Below are 23327 nucleotides of genomic sequence, written 5' to 3'. Positions count from 1 at the left end.
TCTGTAAAATGCCGATCCTGGTCTGCTTCCAAGGAGATTGAGGCTAAATTAATTAGTTTGTAACCTGCTTTGAGATCTTTGTACAAAAAATGCTGAGATAGTAAAGATCAAAACAAAGCAAAAGCTCTTATGGTCCTGAATGGCTTGTAGCATTGGTAATGGAATGTGGAATCTTTCCCTTTTGGGTCACGTGTCCATGTCCAGCCCATAAGATAAATATATCTGATGTCTTGATGTCTGTTTTTAGATGATTTTGGGGGCCTCAGCCCAATTCCCAGTGGACAGGGGTTTATGTTGCAGTTAGCACTGATTGGACCCCAGGAACAAGACACTGGTTGTGTTCTGGCAGGGCTGAGTTGAGTAGCTTTCCCTGATGCTGAAACTGCAACAGCACCTGTGTTGATTTCCCTCCCCTCCTTCCTGTGGTTCCTCTGTTTTAGTGATGCATATCATGCTGTTTTTATTTTCTTATTTCCTAGTATGGTGTCTTCCTACCTGGTTCATCATGGGTACTGTGCAACAGCGACGGCCTTTGCCAGAGTGACAGAAACCACAATCCAGGAAGAACAGACCTCCATAAAGAACAGGCAAAGTAAGACTCCGTAGAGCACTCTTCTTCCTTAGGTTCCATCTGCAAGTCACAGCCCTTTCCTTCCCATCTCTCTCCTTCACCTCTTAGGCTCCTATCCTTGCAAACTCATGGCCTAGCAGCTTGGCACATCAGGATAAGAGTTGCTCCAGGGCAGGACGTACTTTCTTGGAGATGGGGCCCAGTTCTGGAACAATGTAGCTGATTACCTCTACTGTTAAATAGCTGATCTCCCCTAACATTTGCACTGAGACCCCAGAGATATCTTTAATTTGGGGCTTCAGATTCCTGCTGGTAGCAGTCTCGTTAACTTGATTCTGAGGTCTGGGGGCCGTAGAGGCCTTAATGCATCTGCCTGGTTTTACTGTGGCACCCATTACAAAGGAATCAAGCCAAACCCTGGTCAAATTCATTTCATGTTTTCTGCTTATGAAGGGCTTTGCAGTGAGCAGAGCTGGGTAGAGAGCAATGCACCACACCTGTCTGCTTTGCCTACTACATCAGCTAATAGAATCATAGAATATCAGGGTTGGAAGGGACCTCAGGAGGTCATCTAGTCCAACCCCCTGCTCAAAGCAGGACCAATCCCCAATTTTTGCCCCAGATCCCTAAATGGCCCCCTCAAGGATTGAACTCACAACCCTGGATTTAGCAGGCCACTGCTCAAACCACTGAGCTATCCTTCCCCCCTTCACCTCTTAATGTCCAGGCCACCAGCTTCCACAGGCATGAAATGTGCTGCGTTGTTTTCTTTGAGCCATTCTAATGAACTTGCTTGTGGAAAAATACATCTTTGAAGATAACCCTCCCTGGATCCAGGGAACTGGATTACTAAGGACTTGGAGAGCAGTTGGAATGCAATCTTTAGAATCCCCTTGATTTTTTTTTTTTTTTTTTTTTTACAGAATCGCAGAGCATTGGGTCCAGTCTCGCATCTTTTTCCATCTTCTCCTGGCTGATTTCCATTTTCATCCCCTGATGCTCTGCTGTTCTGTCCTCTGCTGCATGTGCCTCCTTCCTCCTTGTGATCTGTCTCCCACGCGGCTATTATGTCATGTCACACCTGTGTTACATTCCTCTGTAGTTGTCTGGAACACACATTTCTTATACATGCTCAATGAGTGTTCAGGCTGGAAGAATCCTCTGCCCAGCAGCCTGGGATGACCTGCAGTTGCTGCCCAGCGCTGCACCTCCCTCCACAATGCCCATGCAAGGATTATGACTGTCCACTTCTCTGCTGACAGGCCACACCTAGAGCAGCAAAGCAGAAACAGCTTGAAATGGACAGCACTCTGCCCTGCTGCCACTTTGATGGGAGAGGGAAGAGGCTGCAAAGCAGGAGAGCTTTTTGTAGATTTCAAGCTGCTTTGATGCCATTGATTTTATTAGTACGTGGGTTATCTTCCCAACCTGACGGGGATATCTGACGTGGGGTAGTGCTGCCACCATCATCTGTGGGAAAGGAAACTAAACAGGAAGTGTGTTAGAGAAGGAGATGTCTCTGTGTCCCGGTGAAACTGAGACAGATTAAAATGGGCTCTGTAAGATACAGGCAAATCAAGAGAGGAACAACACAGACAGGGAGACAGAAATAGAATCGAAGGAGGAGAAGCATCAAAGGCAGAGAGAAACCAGTGAAAGCCTGCAAACCAGTAAAGCAAGAGAGGGGGAAAGAAAGGCAGTGAAGAAACTGCTGGCTGGTGTGTGACCACGAGCGTGGTGACCTGGCGCTCTTAGAATCACAGAATATCAGGGTTGGAAGGGACCTCAGGAGGTCATCTAGTCCAACCCCCTGCTCAAAGCAGGGCCAATCCCCAATTTTTGCCCCAGATCCCTAAATGGCCCCCTCAAGGATTGAACTCACAACCCTGGGTTTAGCAGGCCAATGCTCAAACCACCGAGCTATCCCACCGCTCCTGCTTTGTATCCCTGAATCTTTTAAAACGTCCAGATTGTCAGGTTTGAACCAGTTCAGTCTTCATTGTTCCTGGAACCAGCTTCCTGAGATCTTGGTGTGCAGCTGATTTGGGATTGTGACTCTGTAGAGAGAACCCAGAATGGTCCAGGCCCTTGTTTCCCCCAGCAGCCTGATGGGCCCTGACCAGGCTGCCATTCCCTGCTTAACTTCAGTAGCTTGCTAATGTTCTGAATAAAAGAAGCCTTTGGTTAAGGCTCAGCACCCCACCCCTTCACTTAGGAAGTTACAGGCGCACAATGCACATCCCTTGTATCTCCCACTGGTTCTCCAGCAACTCCTGATATTTCTGAGGTATCAACAAATCCCCTGCCTGTCCTCTCAGGCTTTCTTTCGGTGCACAAATGGCATAAGCTCAGCTCTACCTAGACCCTTGGCGGGTGACCATTGGAGATGTGTCTCTGGGGGCATGAGGGATCTGTGGGGGCTCCGTGTGTCATCTCAGTGAGCACAGTACCTGCTGTCACTGGGCTTTCCTTGGTGCCAATAGATCTCCTCTTGCTTGCAGGAATACAGAAGCTAGTCTTAGCAGGCAGAGTGGGAGAGGCTATAGAGGCCACGCAGCAGCTGTACCCTGGCCTCCTAGAACACAACCCTAACCTGCTCTTCATGTTAAAGTAAGTATGTTTAGCTTTGTGCTGGGAGATGCCACTGGAAAGTCTACAGAGCCGAACCAGGCAGTCCACAGGCCTCACTGTATTAGGAACCAACATAGTTCTTAATTCAGGCGGATTGAGGCCGCTGTTAAGAGCGGTTACCCTGTGAGCAAGGTGGGAAGAAACGCTGGCTACGCTTGTTAGCACTGCTCAGGATCTGTAGCTGTTGCTGGTCAGGCTTTGCCATGTCCTATCAACTACAGAGGGGCGAACTAGGCACCTTGCTGGCCTGACCCGTTCTGCCTGCCCCACAGAGATCCCCTCCACCTGAGCAAAATGCCAGGTCTGGGGAAAGCGCTGCGGCCATGTGGAAGTGGTGCGGATTCCTACCCCGGTGTATTACCACTGCCTTTGGTCTTCCCAGTCCGTCCTGTTGTTCAGGCAACATGAACGTGGTAAAGTTCGGTTCATCCCCACTTACAGCCTGCTGAGAAGTGTGGGTGCGGCTGTGGGGATTCTTAGAAAGAAGCTGGTGTGGAAAAAGGTGGAGTTAAACCAGAGACCAAGGGAAAGTAGGAATTGGTGTGTGTGTGTTGGTGTCCTGAGTCATTCAGGGCTGGTTCATGTGTCCTCTTACTCTCTGCTTACCCTAGGATATGGAGTATCTGTCAGCTCCCAGTAGAGCGGAGTGGAGAGCTAGGCGTTTGCCAGCCTTTTTCTGTAGATGAGTGGTTTTACCTTATATTGTCTTCTCTTTTGTAGTGGCCCCCAGCATAGGTTGATTGGACGGTGTGGGAGGTGCGAAGTTTGGTGCACGCTCTAGAGTAACCATTTGTTGCCATGGACAGCAGAGTGGAAATCACCTTTTCACCCTTGGGCTTAGAGAGAATACCTGTGATGCGAGGAACATTAGCCATGCAGTGCGATATACGCCCGGTTCCTTGGCTTGCACTCCCTGTGTGAATTCTGGTGGGTTCAGATCAGTGCAGACATTTAAACAGTTGGTTAACTAGCAGGAATAGTGTCTGAGCACTCAAAGTTACCTTACCCCAGGAGTAGAATGTCATAATTGCTCCCGCTGTTTGGAATCAGTGCCTCATCCCCCTCCCCCTGCCCCCCCACCCCCAATCCTGTGGTATCTTGTGCTTTCGTAGCCAGTGCTGTTGACACTGTAGTATGGTTTCTGTCCATGTCTCAGAGTGTGATCTGTTGCCTTGGCTGATCCAAGCTGAGATGCAGCATCTTGTCAGTTACATGTAGAACACACTTAATCAGCTAATACTGGGCTGGAAGCTACAGTGTAGGTATCTGCTCTTGAAACAGTCTTGTTTATGTATCATCTTTTGTCCATCCTTGTACAGGTCTCCAGGTTCATTAGCATCTGTTTCTAGGCAGCAGTATCAAAACTCCCTTCCTACTCCAGCATTCCCAACTTGAAGACACGGGGAGACTTGAGATGCCCTCTTCAGAGCTAGGACCCCTCCTAAGCTTTGGTTGATCTCAGTTTGCTGCTGCTCTGGGACGTATGATAGCAATCACTAGAAAAGCACCAGCACTGAATCTAATTCACATCACCCTCCCCTTCCTCCTCGGTGTCTCCGCCCTTGTCTGACACAGGTGCCGACAGTTTGTGGAGATGGTGAATGGAACAGACAGCGAAGTGCGGTGTTTCAGTGCCCGCAGTCCCAAGTCACAGGACAGTTACCCAGCATCCCCCAGCCTAAGCCCCAGACACGGATCGAACAACTCGCATGTTCACAGCACAGGTAAGTGCTTTTCTGTCCGTCTCCACGTGAAGCAGGATCAGGTCTTGGGGATGGGTCACTTTATACACAACCTGCTGGGATCTGTCCTTTGCTCTTTGAAAGATATCTGTCCTCCTAACCCCAGCAGGAAAGATTTACTGTTACTGGAGGTGATCTTTCTGACAGAAATGGCATACTGTTGATTTTGAATCAATTATTTTAACAGAGACTAGGTTGTACAACCACCTTTTGCAGAAGTTGCTATGTGGAAGCTGACAGAATATTCTTCAAAAGGACTGCCTCACAGAACAGTCCTCGAGCAGAGCTATATAAGCAAAGGCCTGGCTCACACAGCTTGTCTCTTCGACCGCAGGGCCCACAAGGAATAACTGCTCTCCTATGGACTTCCTAAAGTCTACTGGAGAACCTCCCACTCCTTCAAGGTGTCCAGTGCACTCACCACTGCTTCCTCCTCTCCAGTACCCCATCCCGTTTTCTATTTGGAAGCCAGGCTAAGCAAAGAAGTGAGATGAATACACTTTGCTGCAGGTTTTTCGTGTGTAACAACGTGTTAAAATGTGTGTCTAGGAATTAAGGACTTACAGTTTACAAGCAAAACAAGTGAGAGCGAGGGGCATAAAGTGCTTGCCTAAGATCAAAGCAGAGGGTGGAGATGGACGGAGTGGGCCAGGGAGCCAGAGCTGCTCTGTTTGAAGCTTTACATTCCCAGTGGAGAAATCCCTTGCTGACACTCAAGCTGTCTCCACCTGGCAGTCAGAGCTGCTCCATGTGAAAAGCTGAGGGTGCTAGAAGGAGAGAGCTGGAGCATGCATAAAAACGGTCTCTGCTGGGCATGCAAAGGCTTAAATGAAGGGGGGACGATTAGCTGAGCAGCTCCATAGCCCCACTCCCTTCAGCCGTGTTTCCAGCCTGGGGCCTCAGCCCCTGTTTGCCTTGAGACTGGATGTCTTTCTGAAAAATAGCTAACTCAACCACAGGATGTGGACTCAGTGCAGTAATCCCAGGTTGAAATTCTCTGGCCTGTGTTATCCAGGAGGTTGGGTGGCTGATCAGAACAGTCCCTTCTGGCCTTAGAATCTGAGTGTCTCTGTGGTAATGGATTTTTGCAACTAGGAAATTCCTACATAATAAACTCAATGAACATCGAGTTAAGACAGACTTCACCTCCAGCATTGTCCCGGTCCGCACACATGAACATGCTGCTGTCGCGGCGCTTGATCCTGTCCGTACACAGATTGGCTTTCAGAACAACGTTGGCCCCTTCAGTGCACACGTCAGTGAGCTGACACCAACTCAGCAATGCACGGCCGTATCGTCAGCCTGTGATGCATTTTGCTGTCACGTTATGAATGCACACGTGAAGTGGCAGGCATGTATTGTCCTGACTTGTGAGTTTGTAGGATATGTTGCAGAGCCAGTCTGATGTTTTGACAGTCATGTCTGTGCATGTATATATCATACAATTGGTTAGTGGCAGATGAGGCTTTGCATATGTAATCAGTGCTGTCATCTGTGGTACCAGGCACATGGTTATAGTGTTGTGGGCCTACGTCTCCTTTCGCTTGCTCCTGTAACTCCCAAGTGAGGAGAATCAGATTAGTCATTTTAAGATGTCAGTAAATTATAAACAAGTGTCATGTGGCAGGTTGGTGTTGAGTTGCCTATGTCCCATTATACCATGTTTCATCCTATGAGGTGGAGTTTGCAGTTTCTGGGAGGTTTTTAAAGCTTCTTCAGCTTTAATTCTCTTGCAGTAGGTGGATTTTGGCTTAGTTTTTTGCCTGTGCACTGAACATCTAGATTTCTTCCCCAGATGTGTTAGAGGGATGAGAATTCTGGTTTCAACGAAGACAAACTTCGTGGGCTGCTTGTCTCATGTGCTTCTCTTTGGGATCCTCAGTCCCTCAGGTGTCTGAGCTGGTTGGGGCGGATCTTATCCGCTGGATTGTTTCTCTCACTCACTGAAGCACAGGTGTTGCAAGTGGGCGCTGCAGTTCATTTGGGGTTTGCTTGTGTTTTCCTAACACTGTGCCCAATGTAAAAAGCAGCTCTAGTATTTTGTGAATTGCAGCCTGCCCCTATTTTCCTCCCCTGGGGCCTGCTCCTCAGTGAAAGGAGCACAAGCAATGTCTCCTGCTGCTGACTTCAGCCCAGAGCTGCCTAGCCCCTCCCCTCTGACACCTCTCTCCTTGGCTTTCAGGAGCAGACAGCCCAAGCTGTAGCAACGGAGTCACATCCACAAAAAGCAAACAAAGCCACAGTAAATACCCAGCACTGAGTTCATCGTCGTCCTCTTCCTCCTCTTCCTCTCCTTCGTCGGTGAACTACTCTGAGTCCAATTCAACAGACTCCACCAAATCCCAGCAGCATAGCAGTACAAGTAACCAGGAGACCAGGTATTCCTTGCTGTGCCTTTCCCACGCCTCGGCAGGAAGGGGCTTAGCCTGCTTTCTGAGCACCTCATCAGCCATTCGGTCAGCGCTCTTTCCATCACTGGGGTAACCATGGGTAGCTATAGGCATCACTGCTGAGCAGCCAATGGCAGGTCGTCTTCCACACTCTCCCTCCCACCTTGGGGCTGAATTGGTGCTGCCCATTCCCGTAGGAGAAGCAGGATAGCCTTGAGTAAACAGTCCCCAAATGCCTTTGGGGCAGATGTCCTGCCAGGGTGATGCTGTGACTGTCCCAAAAGGTAGTCTAAAAAGCAGCAGCCCTGCCGCGCATGCTCCTACACTCTCAGCCAAAGGGTTTGCTTATGGACAGCACAAGGGTCTCCTTCCGCCAGGAATCCGTGTGCTCCCGCGGGCAATAAAAGACTGAGCTGGTTGCAGGAAGCAGACCTGAGTCTTCTGCACGGCAGCCCAGACCCTTGTCACTTAGACGTGTCCCTTTTGCATGGGGTCACATTCTGTTCACTGGACCAGTTCATTAGATGCTGGTGCCATCGGGCCGAAGGGCCCTGTGAATTACAGGCATCTCCGTTGAGTCACGGGGGTTTCAAGCCTGGAAGGTCATTATTGCTGCATTTATTGGGGTTTGAAATAGACATAGACTATCAGGGTTGGAAGGGACCTCAGGAGGTCATCTAGTCCAACCCGCTGCTCAAAGCAGGACCAATCCCCAACTAAATCATCCCACCCAGGCCTTTGTCAAGCTTGTCCTTAAAAACCTCTAAGGAAGGAGATTCCACCAGCTCCTTAGGTAACCCATTCCAGTGCTTCACCACCCTCCTAGTAAAAAAGTTTTTCCTAATATCCAACCTAAACCTCCCCCACTGCAACTTGAGACCATTGCTCCTTGTTCTGTCAAGTATGCTGACCAAGCGTGAGAGCTGAGTTTCCTCTCTGCTTAGCTGTTTTGGTGGCTGCTGCAGGGCTCCCTAGGACATGTTGGGGCAGAGATCTTTGTGATTAATGAGGGGTCCTCAGTAACTGCTAGTTGACATTCAGACTCAATAAATGGGTTGCTAAATACCATGGTCAGCGAAGCCTCTAGCTTCCGCTCTGAACTCCACATGGTTGTACAGCTCATAACTGAGTGAGAGACATCACATACTGGAGTCCTACGAATCATCTGCACAAACGCTGGGTGATGACAGCTCTATGCCAGCAGGGACGGCGTAGATCTGAAACACAGAGAATCTGTGAACTCTTGAGTTCAAGTCCTGGCGGATCATCTCATCCCTTCAGCCTTCTGAGTTAGAGCAGTGGAGGTCTCCTGCAATTTGCTGTGTAGAGGTCTTGAAACCGTGGCCCTGTCTGCTCTGTGTGGATATTAAAGAACCTGTGGGACACTTTTTCTAGGGCTGATGGTTTGCCTCAGTGCTCTTGGCTAAAATTTCCCCTGTATTGTGTAGAGTGTTGTATGTTGCTTGGCTGCTGTTCTCCACCCCAGAAGTGGCTGCAATTTGAAATGTTAAATTAAGTACTTCACACCTTCCCTCCTCCGGGACCCCCTTGGGTTGGAACCGCACTTTATAGATAGAGGCCTTCGTTGTTCTGAACCTGGTTTTGCCCTGCTGGATAGATTGTTTTCTTGTCTCCTGTGGGCTACTGGGTGTCTAGCCCTGGCAGCCTACTGGTCGGCCATTGGGCACGCTTCCTTCTGTAGGACTTTCCCTTTGGGGAAAGTTTCTGCCCTTTCTAAACCCTCAGGCTTTTCTTTTCCTTTTGCACTCCAGTGACAGTGAGATGGAGATGGAGGCTGAGCATTACCCCAATGGAGTCCTTGAAAACTCCTCCACCAGGATAATGAATGGCACCTACAAACATGAAGAGATCCTCCAGACGGACGAGTCCAGCATGGGTAGGGCCCTGGAAGGAAGGAGTGCTCTCCTCTCCCTCACAAAAAGTTAGCGGGGGAATGGCACTGCTGACACATGTATTAGCTCTGTCTGGGACTGGATCAGGGTTGGGCATTGCCCTGTGGGTCTGTTCCCCAGCCCAGGGTTAATGCATGAGATTCTCAGGATCTCTGATCCGATGGGGGGAGAAACCATCTGGGAATTGAACTAATCTAGACTTTTTGGGGGGCTAGGTGCTTAATGCTGATTCAGCAGGGCTGGGCAGCTGAGTTTGCTCACTGACTTGATACATGGGGTGGGGCTCCCGTTACAGGGGAGTCAAACAAAAGGCCTAATTTTTCAGTGCATCCTGTGTGCAAACTGCCAGTAAAGATGACGTGTGTTAGACCTTCACCCTGGGGGATCCTACTGCCCTGGAACTCCTGGAGTGCGGGATACAGAGGGCTAATCAGCTGGCTGGTGATGGGGCAGTGGAGGCCAGAGCCTGGTCACCAGTCACGTGCAGCTCAGAACAGTACAGACAGTTGCCATCCTCTGTTGGTGGTTCTGTGGCCTCTCTGGGTAGGTCTACACAGCAACTAGAGACCCGCAGCTGGCCCGGACCAGCCAGCTTGGGCTGTTCCACTGTTGTGTAGCTGTCCAGGCTCTAGGACCCTGCAAGGTGGGAGGGTCCCAGAGCTCGGGCTCCAGCCTGAGCCCAGAAGTCTACACAGCAATGAAACAGCCCCACCGCCCGAGTCACCTGGCAAAGTCTAGCCACCGGTGTCTAGTCGCTGTGGTGACATGCCCTGTGAGATGAGATGAGGCTGTGAAGGTCTCGCTCTGTTTCCTGGTTGTCAAGTGCTCACCATACAAAAACCACCTAGACTGGAGTGGATTGCCCTCCTCCTTGGCAGCCTCAGCAGAGGGGGCCCAGGATGGAAAGTGACAGCCAGCCCTCCTCTTGGGAGTCGGGCATCCCTGCAGGTCCAGACTCAGAGGGGCAGCGACTTGTGGGGAGGCTCTAACTGTTTTGAGGGAGAGGGGGTTGTCAGTGCAGCCCCTCCTCCGGGGCTACATTTCCACACTCACCACAAAGGTGATAACACAGCGCAGTCGCAGTGTGGACCCCTGTGTGGCTTGGTCATGAGACTTGATGAGCTGTTAATGCTGCCTTCCTGTTCATCCAGGGCAGATCCTGGACGGTATCATGCCTGTGTGCACCCCACCCAGACACCCACTGCCTGCTGGCAGACAGCTGGACACCGGGCTCAGGGCGCAAAGAACAGCAGTGGGCGTCTGCTCTGCAAGGCTGCCCTAAAAGCAGCCCCACCAGGGGAACATTAGAGTGAGGGTGGGCCTCGGGGAAGGACTTTGTGGACCTGAAGCAGGGCTGAGCACCAGGAGTTGCCTGCCTGCAGGGCAGTCATTTCTCTTCCCCTCTGGCCTTTTTTCAGAAGACGGCTGCCCCCAGAGGCAGCTCTGCGGGGGGAACCATGCTGCCACAGAGCGAATGATCCAGTTTGGGCGGGAGCTGCAGACTCTGAGCGAGCAGCTCTGCAGAGAGTACGGGAAGAACACGACGCACAAGAAGATGCTGCAGGTGAGGGTGTGCCTCTGGCCGGGCTCACAGCAGCACCCGCCACGTGGACCAGAGCTGGGGTTTTCCCGGCCGGGTGCTGGGAGGCCGGGGGCTGTGCGGGTGGAGAGGGGTGGGAACAGCGCTAGAGCCAGCAGTGGCCCTCAATAACACAGGGCGCCTGTGGCCAGCTCCCACAAGCCAATGCCCATACTGCACTGGGGGGAGGTGCATGTCTCCCTCAGCAGCCCCTTGCCCAGCTGCCCTCATTTGCTGCCGGAGCTGGGGCGTTCTTGTTGGCAGATGCCTGCTACCTGGCTGGCTGGGGAACATGCCCTGGTTGACTGTTAGTCCCTCCCCTTTTTCTGCATTGCTGCTCGCCTTACTGCCCGTGTCTCTCTTCCGTCCCCAGGACGCTTTCAGCCTGCTGGCGTACTCTGACCCCTGGAACTGCCCTGTTGGGCAGCAGCTGGATCCAATCCAGAGGGAACCTGTGTGCGCTGCTCTCAATAGTGCTATATTGGGTAAGGCAGGGGGCGACACCTCTGCCGCAAGCACAGTCGCCCCGGGGCAGGTGCTTGGGATGTGAGGGGGCCCTCCGAAATGTGTGCCTGGAGCTCCCCTTGTTCCTGCCGATTGCTCCGAGGGGTTGTGGCCTGGGACAGTGACAGCTGGGGTGACTGGGGAAGGGTAGAAGGGAAGCCAGATACCCACAGCCCTACCCCCATTCCCTGGCCAGCACACAGCTGCTGCTGCTGCTCCTCCTGCTCTGTTCCCCTCCTGGCTCGCACCCAGTCGCCTGTCCAACACTCCTCTGAGGGTTCTCGTCAGGAATTTCCACCTTCGCTGCGAGGAGCTAAGCCACCTCCAGGGCATTCCCCCTCTCACCCTGGCCCATCAGCAGACATCAGCTCTCTCCTCTGAGGTCCTTTCGGTGCAGGGATTGACCGCCACACCCCTCGGGTCTGTAGCTGACCCCACTGTCAGGGAAAGTGTGTTTCACCGTCCCATCAGTAGAATTCATTTCAGTGGTGCTTGTCCTCACCTGAGGGCCTGTGGCTGGAGAGTGAAGAGGGCAGACTTGTGATTGCTTTGGGGGTTTTCTTTGAACAGCCGGAGTTTCAAGCATTTAAATGAGCTTTCTTCCCCGAGAGAGGGTTCCTGAGCCTTCTTGAAAGCCATTCCCTCTCCCTTCGCCTGCCTGTAGCCAAGATTATAAACGGGCCATGCAGCCCAGCCAGGGCTGCCCTTTCCAACCTGAGGGTAGCTGGATGTGGAGTGACCTTGCTGCATGCACAGAGATCTGTCGTGGGGTCTCCTCCAGCTGATTAGTTCTCATTGTGTTCCCAAGCTGCTGGCCACATGTGCAGCTGGGCAATTGAGGAGTTGGGTCTGGTCTTGGCCCCAGGGTTCTGGGGCCCCTCTGCATCCACAGTTGGGTGCCAGCACCTCCTCTAAAGGCCCCTTCCCCAGCCCAGCACTCACTGTGTAAGGCCTTCACCTCTTGCGCCTGCCCCATAGACACAGCTGCTCCAGGCTTTCCTCGGGAAGGTGGCCTTGTACTCCAGAGCCCTGATCTGCCTGAGGATCAATAGCAGGCTCTTGCTTTGCTTCTGAAGAGTCCCAAGCGAGGGAAGTCAGCCCAGAAAAAGTAGGTTTGGGCCTCTCAGCCTCTGGCCCAGGGTGGAGCCTGTCCAGACAGCAGCTGGCCAATTCCCAGGGCTCGTTGGCGCAGAAACTTTCTATGGTAATGAAGCTTGTTTGCAGGCGGGATAGGGCCTGTACAGCAACAGGACCCCTTGCAGCCTGGCTTCCTCTGACGTCTTGGCAAAGGGTCGAGGGAGGGATGGTTACTCTGGCTGGCAGCCACGTCATCCCCCTGGGCTCTCCGAGAAGGCTGATCACTACACAGGGTCCCGTGGTGACTCGTCCACCCTGCTCCCTCGTTCCCCACTGGTCTCGGCCTGGGGCTTGGCCGGGGGCCTGAAAAGCCACTTTTTGATTCTTTTAGTCACAATTTTGAAAACTAGAAAACGGGCCGGTTCTGCCAGGGCCTCAGGGAGGCCGGGCGCCTGGCCCAGCTCCCTGTACACCCAGCAGGGCGGAAGGGACTGAGCAGTGCTGCCTGCAGGGGCTGTTGTGACGTCAGCACTGAGGGCAGGGGACTCTCCCGCTCCCAGTGCTCCACCTGCTGGTACCGTCAGGGAGGAGGCGGTGGCAGAGCTGGCTCCCTCAAGGCCTTTGTGGCAGAGAAAGGAGGGTGGGAATTAGACTCTGAGGACGGGGGGCAGGGGTTGGAGCTTGATCCCCAAACTCTCCCTCTTCCCCATTCCCTGGTCGGGCTCAGTTTCAGCTCAGGTCAGTCTTTCCCCCGCTGGCCAAGCTCCGTGCACGATCCAGCTCCTCTGTCTCACAGAGCCATGTTCTGGTCCTAGGAAGGCCCCGTACGTCGATAGTCTGGTCTGTGTAATCCACCGCTGTGGCTGTGGTCTCTAGCGCAGCGTGACGAGCAGTAACCTGAGAGCAGCGAGCTAGAGGGGAGTTAGGGCTCCAGCCCTGTACCTGTCTGCACCCTCTGTCAGACACACATGGAGGAGGTGGAATTTGGGGAAGGAAAGTCTCCTCTGGGGATCAGGCTGCTGACAGCCACATGGGGCTGGCTCAGTATCAGCAGCGGGGCAAGGTGCTTGCCCTGTTTGCTCGCCCACTGGAGGAGATGAGAAGTTGCTGAAGGATGTGGCCTGAGGGACTTGTCCCCAGACATGTTGTGTGCATCCTGTGATCCTTCTGACACCTTTACTAGGCTGGTGGCACCAAGCATCCTCCTTTGCTGGTACGCCTGGCTGAGGTCTCAGCAGAGGCACAGAGCTGGCTGGAGTATTTCCCCTCCAGAGAGATGAGCAGCATAAAACTGGAGAGTACACTTGAGAAAATGAAGGACTCCAGATCCACAGCTAGGCCCGAGGGGGCTTGTACTGCAGGCTAGACACCCATGAGTGGGAGCAGTCAGCGGCCACCTCGGAGAAGGTCACTAACTAGCATCCCACCTTGCTTCTGCCTCCATGTTCTGCTCTCCTGGGTCTCAGGGGTTCAGCGGCTGGAACGGGCTGCGCAGCCCCATAGTCTCCCTTGGACTCAGACTGGCAGCACCAGTGGTTGCTTGTTGGCCCACGCAGCACTGCTTCCCAAAGGTCCTGCTGCCTCACGCTGCTGGGGGGCGCGTCCGGCGAACGTGGGAGTGAGTCTGTGCAGGGACAGCACCCTGGCAGACCCAGCGTGAGCAGCTCGGCAGCTCTTTGTAGCGGCTGCCCAGCCTGTGCTCTGCTCGCTGTCAAGGGATCACTTAGGTAGGCCGCTCTGGCAAGGTGCCGTGCTCAGCCTTCCAGCACGGCCATTCTGAGACGCTTTCTTCTCTCTTCCCCACAGAATCTCAGAACCTGCCAAAGCAGCCCCCGCTGATGCTTGCCCTGGGCCAGGCCTCCGAGTGTTTGCGGCTCATGGCTCGTGTGGGCTTGGGTTCCTGCTCCTTTGCCAGAGTTGACGACTGTTTGCACTAGCCACCAGAGGAGATGGAGTGACGTCCTCCAGTGCTGCCCTTCGCCCTCCATTGCCACCACCGCCTCTTCCCTCGCCTGACCTCCCTGCTGCCCGGCCCCCCCCGCCCCGGGAAGAGACAGAGCGCTGACTGAGTCAGTCCCTCCGCACCAGGCGTCCCCGTCACGTGCCGTTGGCGGAGCCGGGCAGCGGCTGGCAGACCTCTCCCATCTCCCCACCGTCACCGCGGCTGCAGCAGCGCTCAGTAATTCGCTGGTTAATCTAATGTAGAGCCTTCCGATTTAGGTCTTTCTCTTTATTTTTTTCTGACTGAGCCACCAGTATTTATATCTGGAGAGTTTGTGCTGAGCTGGTTTCTGCTAATTTAGTGATAAAGCTCATCCACCTGGGTGACAGCTTCTTATTTTCTTAAGTAAAAAAGATCTATACCCGTCCCCACACATGAACATCCAGTATTTATCTCCAGTGCTAGTGACCTGAGCTCTTCCCCAGAGGGCAGCTCAAGGTGTTTATTTGGATCCCATTCATTAAAAAGGTCTCTTCCACCTCAGCCAAGGCATTCATGTATTTATTCCCCACAGCCCAAGCTCTGTTTTTCCCCCCCCAGCAGTCACTTTAGGCTTCATCCTGGGAACTGAAGGATCTCTGGGCTTCACCAGTTCTGCCCCTTCAAGAGCCCGGGGCTGGTCCTTTGCTGACCCTGTGAAGGGCCAGGCTAGTGCAGTGGGAGACATTGCCTTGTTCCTCATGTCAGTGGGCTAGGCTGCGAATGCACCTCCAGCCCTGGAACAGCCAGCCTTCAGGCATGGAGAGCACCTCGCTGTGGTTAGAGGCTGGAAAAGCAGAGGGAGTTGGAAATCACCAGGTTTGGATGAGACCCTGGCACTAACCTCCAAGGAGCAGCTGCTAGGGCTGCCTGAGCGAAGGGTTTGGCTGTGTGTTCCGTTACGGAGCCCCGTTCTCTGCGGGTTAGGCACGTTGGTGTAGCTGGGATCTGGGCAGCATCCCCCAGCTAGAGCTCTGCTAGGAATCTTTACTGATCACCCATCCCAGACGTCCAGATGGCTGCTTGGATATGCCAGGTGTCCATTGGGAGAATTGACCTGGAAGTGTGGAGTGTGCTTGTATCACCCCCAAAGCTTGTAAATGTCAGGTTTTTACAGGCTGTGTGTGTGGACCAACAGCATTATAGACGGCAAGATTTTAAATACATGACAGCCAGGCCATTACATTTAAAGGCAGCAGCTCTGTTTTCATAAGGATTGTAGAGTAAATATTGAGTTTGGAGCCACACAATGACCCCAGCAAGGAGCTGTGACGGCTTAAAACCAACGGAGGAGGATGAACTGGTTCAGCAGTGCTGTCGCAGGCATCCTCACAAGTGCTGCTAGACATGTTGAATTAAAAGCGTGCGTGTGCGCGCGTGAGACTCACGATACCCAACGGCTTTACACACTGCGTGTCTGTGTCTGGGTGCCGTTGCTGACGGAGAGTAGGGTATGGTGTGACCGAATGTGGCGAGCGGTCTGCCTGCCCTCCCACAGATCTTCGCGAAGGGGAAATGGGGTTTGCAGCACTTGTCTCTGCTGCTTTTTCTGTGTTTAATTTGAAATTTTTTCATAAGGGGAAAATGAAAAATAAAATTTGTTCAGATTCACTAATGCCAAGTGGAGGGCATTCAGGCTCAGAATCCTCGCCAGCCCCTCCGTGGGCTCCACACTGGGAGTGAGCTTACACACCGTGCTGGGGAAGGAGTGCGCTGCGTGATTAGCTCCCGGCTGTATGTTCAGCACCACAAGTGGAGGCTGCAGGTGGAGCAGGAGACCCTGGGGCACCTCTCTGCTGAAGCCCAGACCCTGCGTCACTACTGCTTTTGCTGATGGTGTAGCAAATGCTTGAGGGCCCGGCGGAGGAGGGGTTGGATGCTGCCTACGGTGGTGGTGAGGGATCCTTTGCAGACAGAACTGAAAGGGGGAGAGTGGGGGAAAGCAAGGGGGTGACGGTTCCATTGTGAAATCATAACCAATGTGTAAATGGCTAGTGCCACCTGTTGATAAAAATGTGGAATTGAAAATGCGTCTTGTGTAGGTGCACAGACTGACCTAGGGAGGAATCTTCCCGCAGCCTCATCACCAACCGCTCGGCCTGCCTTGTACAGTCCAGTATAAACAGCCGCCAGGGGTTGCTGCATTGGCATCTGCTAAAGCCAGCCTGGCGTTAGAACTTGTAGCCATAGTATCTCTTACAGCAGACCTACTTTCCAGCGCCCAGTCTAATGTCCTCTCTTGGCCTGGGGTTTGCCAGTTTGGGTTAGGTAAGTTGGGTCTACACTTACTTACCTAACCATGTCCCCTAAGGATGGGGACAGCCCCAGTGGCTGGTCAGCTTTACCTGTTTCCGTCCTGGCTTGCAGCTGGCCTCTCTTCCCACCTTTGTAACAACGTCACCACTTCCTTTGCAAAGATTCCCTGGAGGTTGTGCTTTTTGCTACTCAGTACTGTAGAGGTTCCACTTCCTTTAAGCAGTGCCTTTTCTTTGTCATTGTGCAGCTGTCCCCTTGGGTCCCTGTGTTGGCCTTGCACCATGGATCATTTTCTTCCTTGGCAGAATTGTTCGAAAGCTTCTTACTCCACAGTTGCATTTACTCTTCCAGAGCAGTTGTTTTATCTTCAGTTTCTCATTCATTACAGGTAAAGCATCTAAATGCTCTTGGGCTAAGACTTCTGGTAGCTTCTCTGGGGTATCTGGAGATGCAATGGACTGGCCTCTCCATGTCTTCAGCCAGTTCTCCTAAGGGTTATTCACGTTGGATAAGCCATCCTTGTGTTGCATTCCAGGCAGTTCCATGTCCAACTCCACGACTGGTTAGTGCAATTGTGAATACTCAGCCATTTCTCCTGTCCTCCTGTGGCATAGTAAGGGCAGATCATTGAGCCTGGCATCAGGAAACAGTGCTTCTCTTCCTCTCTTCTGTTGCTCTGCTTATCTCCAATTCAAGATCCTCCAGGCTGATTTTTCCTTCATCCCTGACCCGTCTCTGAATTGGCCATGTAACTGACTGACTCTGCAGCTCTTGCTCTCAAGTTCTAGTGCTTGGAAGCTTGGTTCTGGCTCCTTGGGTTAAAGGAATATTATAACTCTTCTGTCACAACAGCAGTTTTCTTAATGACTCTAGGTTGCCATTCAATCTCCAGTTGCTTCTGCACATTTCCTAGCTCTTTCTCCAGTTTGTGGTGAGTTCTTGGTGTATATTCGTATGCACTTGGTAGCAGTTTTGTACATTTCTTGACTCGCTGGGGAAGGTTGTATTATTTGCAATGTTTGTTTTTTGCATTTATTCCTGGTGAGGTCTTTCACTTCGGCCCTGTCTTGCCTTCCTTTCCATCAGCATTTCTAAAACCCCGAAGACATTCACTGTCAGGTGTCGGGGCTGTTCCTGTGACCTCTTTGGAAATGCTCCCTAATAGCACCAGGTGTTAGGGAAAGAGTTGAACACTCTTCAGGAGCTGTCTTCAGTCTCCAAGACTTGTAACTTGACAAAAACAACCGCTGGCCAATAAGAAGGTAGGATTTGTCACTCCGTATCAGTCCAGGATCCTGCTGCTGGTGGTGGCCAACAGTGGGCGTTTCAGAGAGGCCAAAAAAAACCCCATAATGCAACTGGTTGATTGTGAATTTTCTCCCTGACTCCTGCACCATCTGTGTTACATTCTGTGTATTTCGTGGTGCGTGACCCATTCCCCGTCGGTGCATGGAGGGGCAGATACCCAATACAATCGAATGGTGAGATGCGTGTCACTGGAGAAAATGGAGCCTGAACTGCAGCCGACGTTCCCCTTTGCCTAGCGCCCTCGGTGCCACATTACCACTGGCTGCTCCGCAAGAGTGTTAAGCTTCTTGCCAACACTTCCTCTGAGGCCTCTCCCAGCCTCCGTTCTTCTCCAGTGACTTACTGCAGAGTTATCAAAGTTACCCCAAGTATAAGCTAAATAGAAAGTACAAGCCTAAAATCCCATGTTTCCGAATGTGGTCCAGCAGTAACAGTTTAAGAACCATTCTCCGTTGTATCCCTAGTTGGTCTTATGCAGACTACCAGGGAAGCTGCTTCATTCTCTGCTTTCCCCAGGAGGTGGTGGCAGCAGTTTCACGTTCGCCCCATGTGTAAGACCAGCTGCCATTTGGAGTCCGCTGTGATACCTGGGAACAGCAGGGTGGCTCTCGGCATTAAGGCCACCTCTGATGATGCCCATCACGTGTGGTGGTTCCATATCCTCCCCTGTCATGGTGCTGATCGGTGGCTCCTGGCTGAGTGACCGCACCATACTCTCATCTGTCGTTTCCTGTGTGTGGAGACAATATTTGTGTGTCCATTATTTCCTCACTGGGCCTTAGTGGGAATCTGAACAGATCGGGTGACTGACACAGTATGAATAGTAACTACACTAAAATTTGTTTTATCCGGCTCTTGACCAGCCAGAAAGCTCTATAAACCAGCATTTCTGATCTTCATTGAAAGTCCGGTTTATAGTCCAGTTGGTGCGGGGCTGGCAGGGGGTTGGGGCACGGGATGGGGTGCGGAGCGCAGGCTCTGGGAGGGAGGTTGGGCGCGGGAGGGGGCTCGGGGTGTCGGACCTGTCCCAGCTGCTCCTAGGCAGGGGTGCGGCGGGCAGCTCTCCGCGCTGACTCTGCCTGGAGGCACCGCCCTTGCATCTCCCATTGGCCACAGTTCCCGGCCAATGGCAGCTGTGAACCTAGCACTCTGGGCAGGGCAGGGGCAGCGTGCAGAGCCGCCTACCGCACCTCCACCTAGGAGCAGCTGGGACAGGTCGCCACTCGCAGGGAGCTGCCCAAGGTGACCGGCCCCTGGATCTGGCACCCCGAGCTCCCTCCCGAGCCCAAACTCCCTCCTAGAGCCCACGCCCTGCACCACTTCTTGCACCCAAACTCCCTTCCTCTTGGTTAACCGGCATTTTTCACTTACCGGCATTCCCCCTACTCCCAACGTGCCAGATAAAACAGCTTTTATTGTAGTGTGAATTTTAACAGCACGGGCATCCTTCATTTGGTTAGGGGTCCATTGTGCACATAACAGAATTTCCCCACTCTCGCCCCTGGTCACTTACCTCCTAGATGCAAATCTCCATACAGAGCACTTTAAAATGTACCTTGGCGGGCAGGTAACTGCAGGGGCTCCGGAGCCGTTCCCATGTAACCGTGGATCAGTCTGTAACACGGCAGCCTAGCAACCTTCAGTGTGCATGAAAAACATCACAGCTGAGTTGGGCCTGCTACTGCATCTCTGTGGAGTAAATTGTGTTTGAAATGTCCAAAATCGCACCGTTCTCATCACAGGCAAATGGGCTGTGAAATCTGTCCTTTGAGCAGCTGGGATGGAAAATGGCTCAAACTAGCTTCTTTTTCCTTACGAAAAAAAGAATAAAAAATATTACTCTATGCAGAGAACAGCACGCGGCCGGCCTGGAGAGCCAGAACAGAGAGCTCAGGGCATGCCGTCTGATCCCTGGGCACGCTGCAGGAATGACTGACCGTCTTCCATGGTCAAGCTCAGAGAGAGCCTCTAAGTCGTTGAATAACAGGCCATGCTGAGACCTCTTCGCTCTAGTGGTGCAGCCAGGCCCCACCGTGATACACGCTCCCAATCGCACCTTTCCAAAGGTCTGCAGCTAGTTGTGTAAAATCCCCTTGCACTCCTCCGTAGCAACACCAGAGGGTTGCAGTACTTCAAGCATTTACCCAGATGGCAGCCCAGAAGGGATGTTTATCCTTGGAGCAAGCATGCTGGAATGACTCTGGTTTGCATGGGTAAGCTGAGGATGCTGCTGAAGTGCACAGCTCGCTGGTTTCATGCTCCCTAGTAAAGGGACCCATTGCATACAGCCTGGTGCAACGAGTTTTCACTGAAGGGGGTTTGCACGTGAGCACGTGGCAGCTTCCTCCGAGGGGCTGGCTTGAGAACCTGGAGCCTTGGGGAAGGTGCCCTTTCGGTGGCTCTGTGCAGGGAGCGTAGTGGGGCAGAGTCGCCTCACCTGCTCTCCTCGGGGGACGGGTTCACCCTGACTTCCTTTGCTGGGGAGAGAGGTGGCGTCGGAATCCCCCGCTGGGCACCACGGTGCTGCGTTCGGAGCTCTGGGCTCAGGAGAGCCCCAGGCTGGGATTGCAGCCGCTGCCAGTCAGGATTAAAGGTCATCGGCAGTGGTGGGGCAGGACTGAGGGGTGTTGCCAGAGTTTGGGGGTGGGGTGGGGAGCTGGATTGAGGGGCATCAGCAGAGCGGCAGAGGTGGCATGCCAGCTTCCCCGATCTACATTGTTTGGCTAGTGGCACCATGGCATCAGGAGAGGTAGAGAGGAGCCGGGAGAGGATGGCTTGGGGACCAGTCAGAATTTACACTGTAATCCCAGAGCGCTCTCCTGGCTACGTCTGAGCGCTGGCCCCGCGCGTGCCTTTTCTCCCCTTGTTGTCTCGGTGGTGTATACGGAATAACCCGGTGGGGTCAGGGTCTCTGGGGGGCTGTGAGCCGATCAGCGTGCAGGGAACTGAGAGCTTCCTCCTTCGCAAGGATCCTGCCCGCCGCTGGTGTGAGTGTCTCTGCAGCGTAGATAACTCCTCAAACCTGCTTCCCTGCGTTTCTGTGCCCGTGGCGTTGTGCTGTTGGTCAGGGGATGTCACCAGCAAGTGACTGACAGGCCACAAGACAGTCGCTCTAGGTAACAGGGAACAACGCCCAGGAGCCTTTCTAAACTCACTCCTCTCTGGGCTCCAGACCTGTTGTTTGCAGGTCCGAAATGTTGAGTATGCTTCCGGCGTGAGCGTGCCTCAACCTCAGCCGAGTTCTGGTGAGTCCTGAGGGCGCCGTGAGACGCGGGCGTGAGGGCAAGAAACATCTGCTCCATTGGTTCTCTAGCATGCACTCGGTGCTGCAGGGAAGGGCAGAAGCAGAGGCTTGCCGGTGTGGCTCTTACTCCAGGAGGCTGTGGTGTCCTGTGCGTATGTGGGAAAGGAGGCTCTAAGGGGAACAGCTGGGGTGGGGGCTTCATCTGAAGGTCGCCTGGGACAAATTCTGATCTTCCGGATGGAGCCGTGGTTCCCCATGGGAAGCGTGGATTGGCCATGCTTTGCCTGATGCGGCTTGATGAGTTTGAAGGCCTGCTCTGCAGTGACTCCGGTCACCCCTTTTCACAGGCTGGGCAGCTGTGTTTGCTATTTGGGAACTTGGCGCTGTCGAGGAGCCCGGTGGGCCATTTCCTCCAGGGTGTTGCTAGTAAAGCAGCTGTGTGGATCCAGCCCTGGGAGGAGCTGCAGCCATCCCCGTGCCCTCCTGCACTGTGGCCCCTGTTCCTGATTGCAGCAGTGGTGGGTACCTGGCATGTAGGGCAGGCTCCTGAGCGAGGGGCAGGGCTTTCCTCCATCAGCTGTGCCCTAGGGCGGCCATGCCCCTGGCTCATGCCTGTGGCTGGAGCAGTTGGGTGGAACGAGACTCCTTGCAGAAGGGCTTGTGCTGCTCCCTGCTGGATGTGACCCTGGCTCTGTCGTGTTGCCCAAGCTTGGAGCCTGCTGGCTTGAGGAGTGGCCGGGCTGTTCCTGGCATGTCCGTAGCTGTGTTTGGGGAGTTCGTGTGCCTCAGGAGGCATCACAACTACCTCCCGAATCCTCTGCCCTTCTGCCTCCAGGCCCCACAGGCCTGCCTCGGTTCTCCCCTGGTGGAAGTCAGGGTTAACTCCACTGAATCGAACGTTTTACACTGGTGTAAATCTGAGACCAGCATCCCCCCCGTGGGTCAGGCGGGGTATTTCCTGCAGAGTCTAGAGATGGAAAAGGCCCACTGGATCAGTCAGTCCATCTCCCAGGGCCGGGTCCTGCCACGCGGCTCTTAAGGGGCAGTCTGGAATGTGCGTGGTTCAGCCCTGCGGTGATGGGACCAGCCACGCTGAAAATGGGCTGGCTGGATAAGTGCCATGGTCATTCACATTGGAATCAAACTTGGCAACTGCCTATGTGTGGGTCGGCGCTTGGCTGGCCATGGCGTCCCTGCCGGAGAGAGGGGCCCTGGTTTATCCAGCAGTTCCCCCCAGGCTTGTCAGGAAAATGGACAGACGCTCACCTTGGCTGCACTTCCCCATCCTATCCCGGGAGGAGAGGGGGGCAGCAGCCTGCAAGCTGGTTCTCAGCAAGTTCTAGCTCACGCACGTTCACGGCACCAGTTGCCGGGGGAGGATGTCGACTTATTTTGTGCCTTATCTCGCTGTTTCCAGACCTTTCAGTGACCACTTCCTGCCCCCACCAGTGCAAGGCAGTCCCCAGTGCACGTCTCTCCAGCAGCAGGGCGCTGCCCGGGGACACTCGCTGCACACATGGCATGTGGAGGAGAACGGGCCCCGTCCATAAGTATTGCTGGAGGCCAGAGGCCCTGATGGCGCCCTAAGTTCTCTGCAGCTGACTGCACCCCCGCCTGCCCCCGCCCCTCGGTCCCTGCTGCTGGTGGACGTGAGCAGCGGCTCCATCGAGGAAGACCTGGGCTTGGTCTATGCCCAGAGCTGCCCTGGTGGCAGTGTGATGTTAAACGGGTTTAGCTGAACTGCTCCAAGCCAGGTTTCAACCGAAGGGAGAGAGTCCGCACAGAGCTACGCCAGCCAGCGCCACATCGCAGCCTGGGTTGAACTGGTGGAGCTCGGGCGCGTCAGCCAGGCCTGGAGGGAAGGCCGCGCGGCTGCATGCCAGCCTGTGCACAAATCAGGTAGCTGAGCGCGCTCCTCTTACAGGAGGCAGCCTGGGCCACGGGCAGGATGCTGGACTGCAACTCAGGAGCTCAGGGCTCTATTCCGCATCTTGCTCCTGGCCTCCTGTGACCTGGGGCAAATCACCTCACCTCTCTGGGCCTCAGTTTCCCCAGTGCTCCCCGAAGTGCTTGAAGAGCCACGGATGGAAAGCCCACGGATGTTAGCAGTAGCAGTAGCTGGCTGTTTGTG

The 23327-nt window shown here is 53.6% G+C and overlaps 1 protein-coding gene across 8 annotated transcripts in view; it reads left to right on the top strand.

Moving 5' to 3' along the window:
* The window catches only part of RANBP10 (RAN binding protein 10), a 165672-nt gene extending 150780 nt beyond the window's left edge, over positions 1-14892 (top strand). For 7 of the 8 annotated variants that reach the window (XM_037878165.2, XM_043526387.1, XM_043526386.1 and 4 more), the window contains 8 exons: positions 480-592; positions 3073-3181; positions 4778-4926; positions 7127-7322; positions 9107-9231; positions 10666-10811; positions 11200-11311; positions 14214-14892. In XM_037878165.2, the coding sequence (XP_037734093.1) occupies positions 480-592; positions 3073-3181; positions 4778-4926; positions 7127-7322; positions 9107-9231; positions 10666-10811; positions 11200-11311; positions 14214-14344 (1081 nt within the window). In that variant the 3' untranslated portion in view covers positions 14345-14892. The remainder of the gene's footprint in view (positions 1-479; positions 593-3072; positions 3182-4777; positions 4927-7126; positions 7323-9106; positions 9232-10665; positions 10812-11199; positions 11312-14213) is intronic. The other variant, XM_037878166.2, reaches the window with a different exon arrangement.
* The last annotated feature ends 8435 nt before the right edge of the window (positions 14893-23327 follow it).

This window comes from Chelonia mydas, chromosome 12, assembly GCF_015237465.2.
Source record: "Chelonia mydas isolate rCheMyd1 chromosome 12, rCheMyd1.pri.v2, whole genome shotgun sequence".
Lineage (NCBI taxonomy): Eukaryota > Metazoa > Chordata > Testudines > Cheloniidae > Chelonia > Chelonia mydas.
This window is presented reverse-complemented; position numbering and strand designations above follow the sequence as displayed.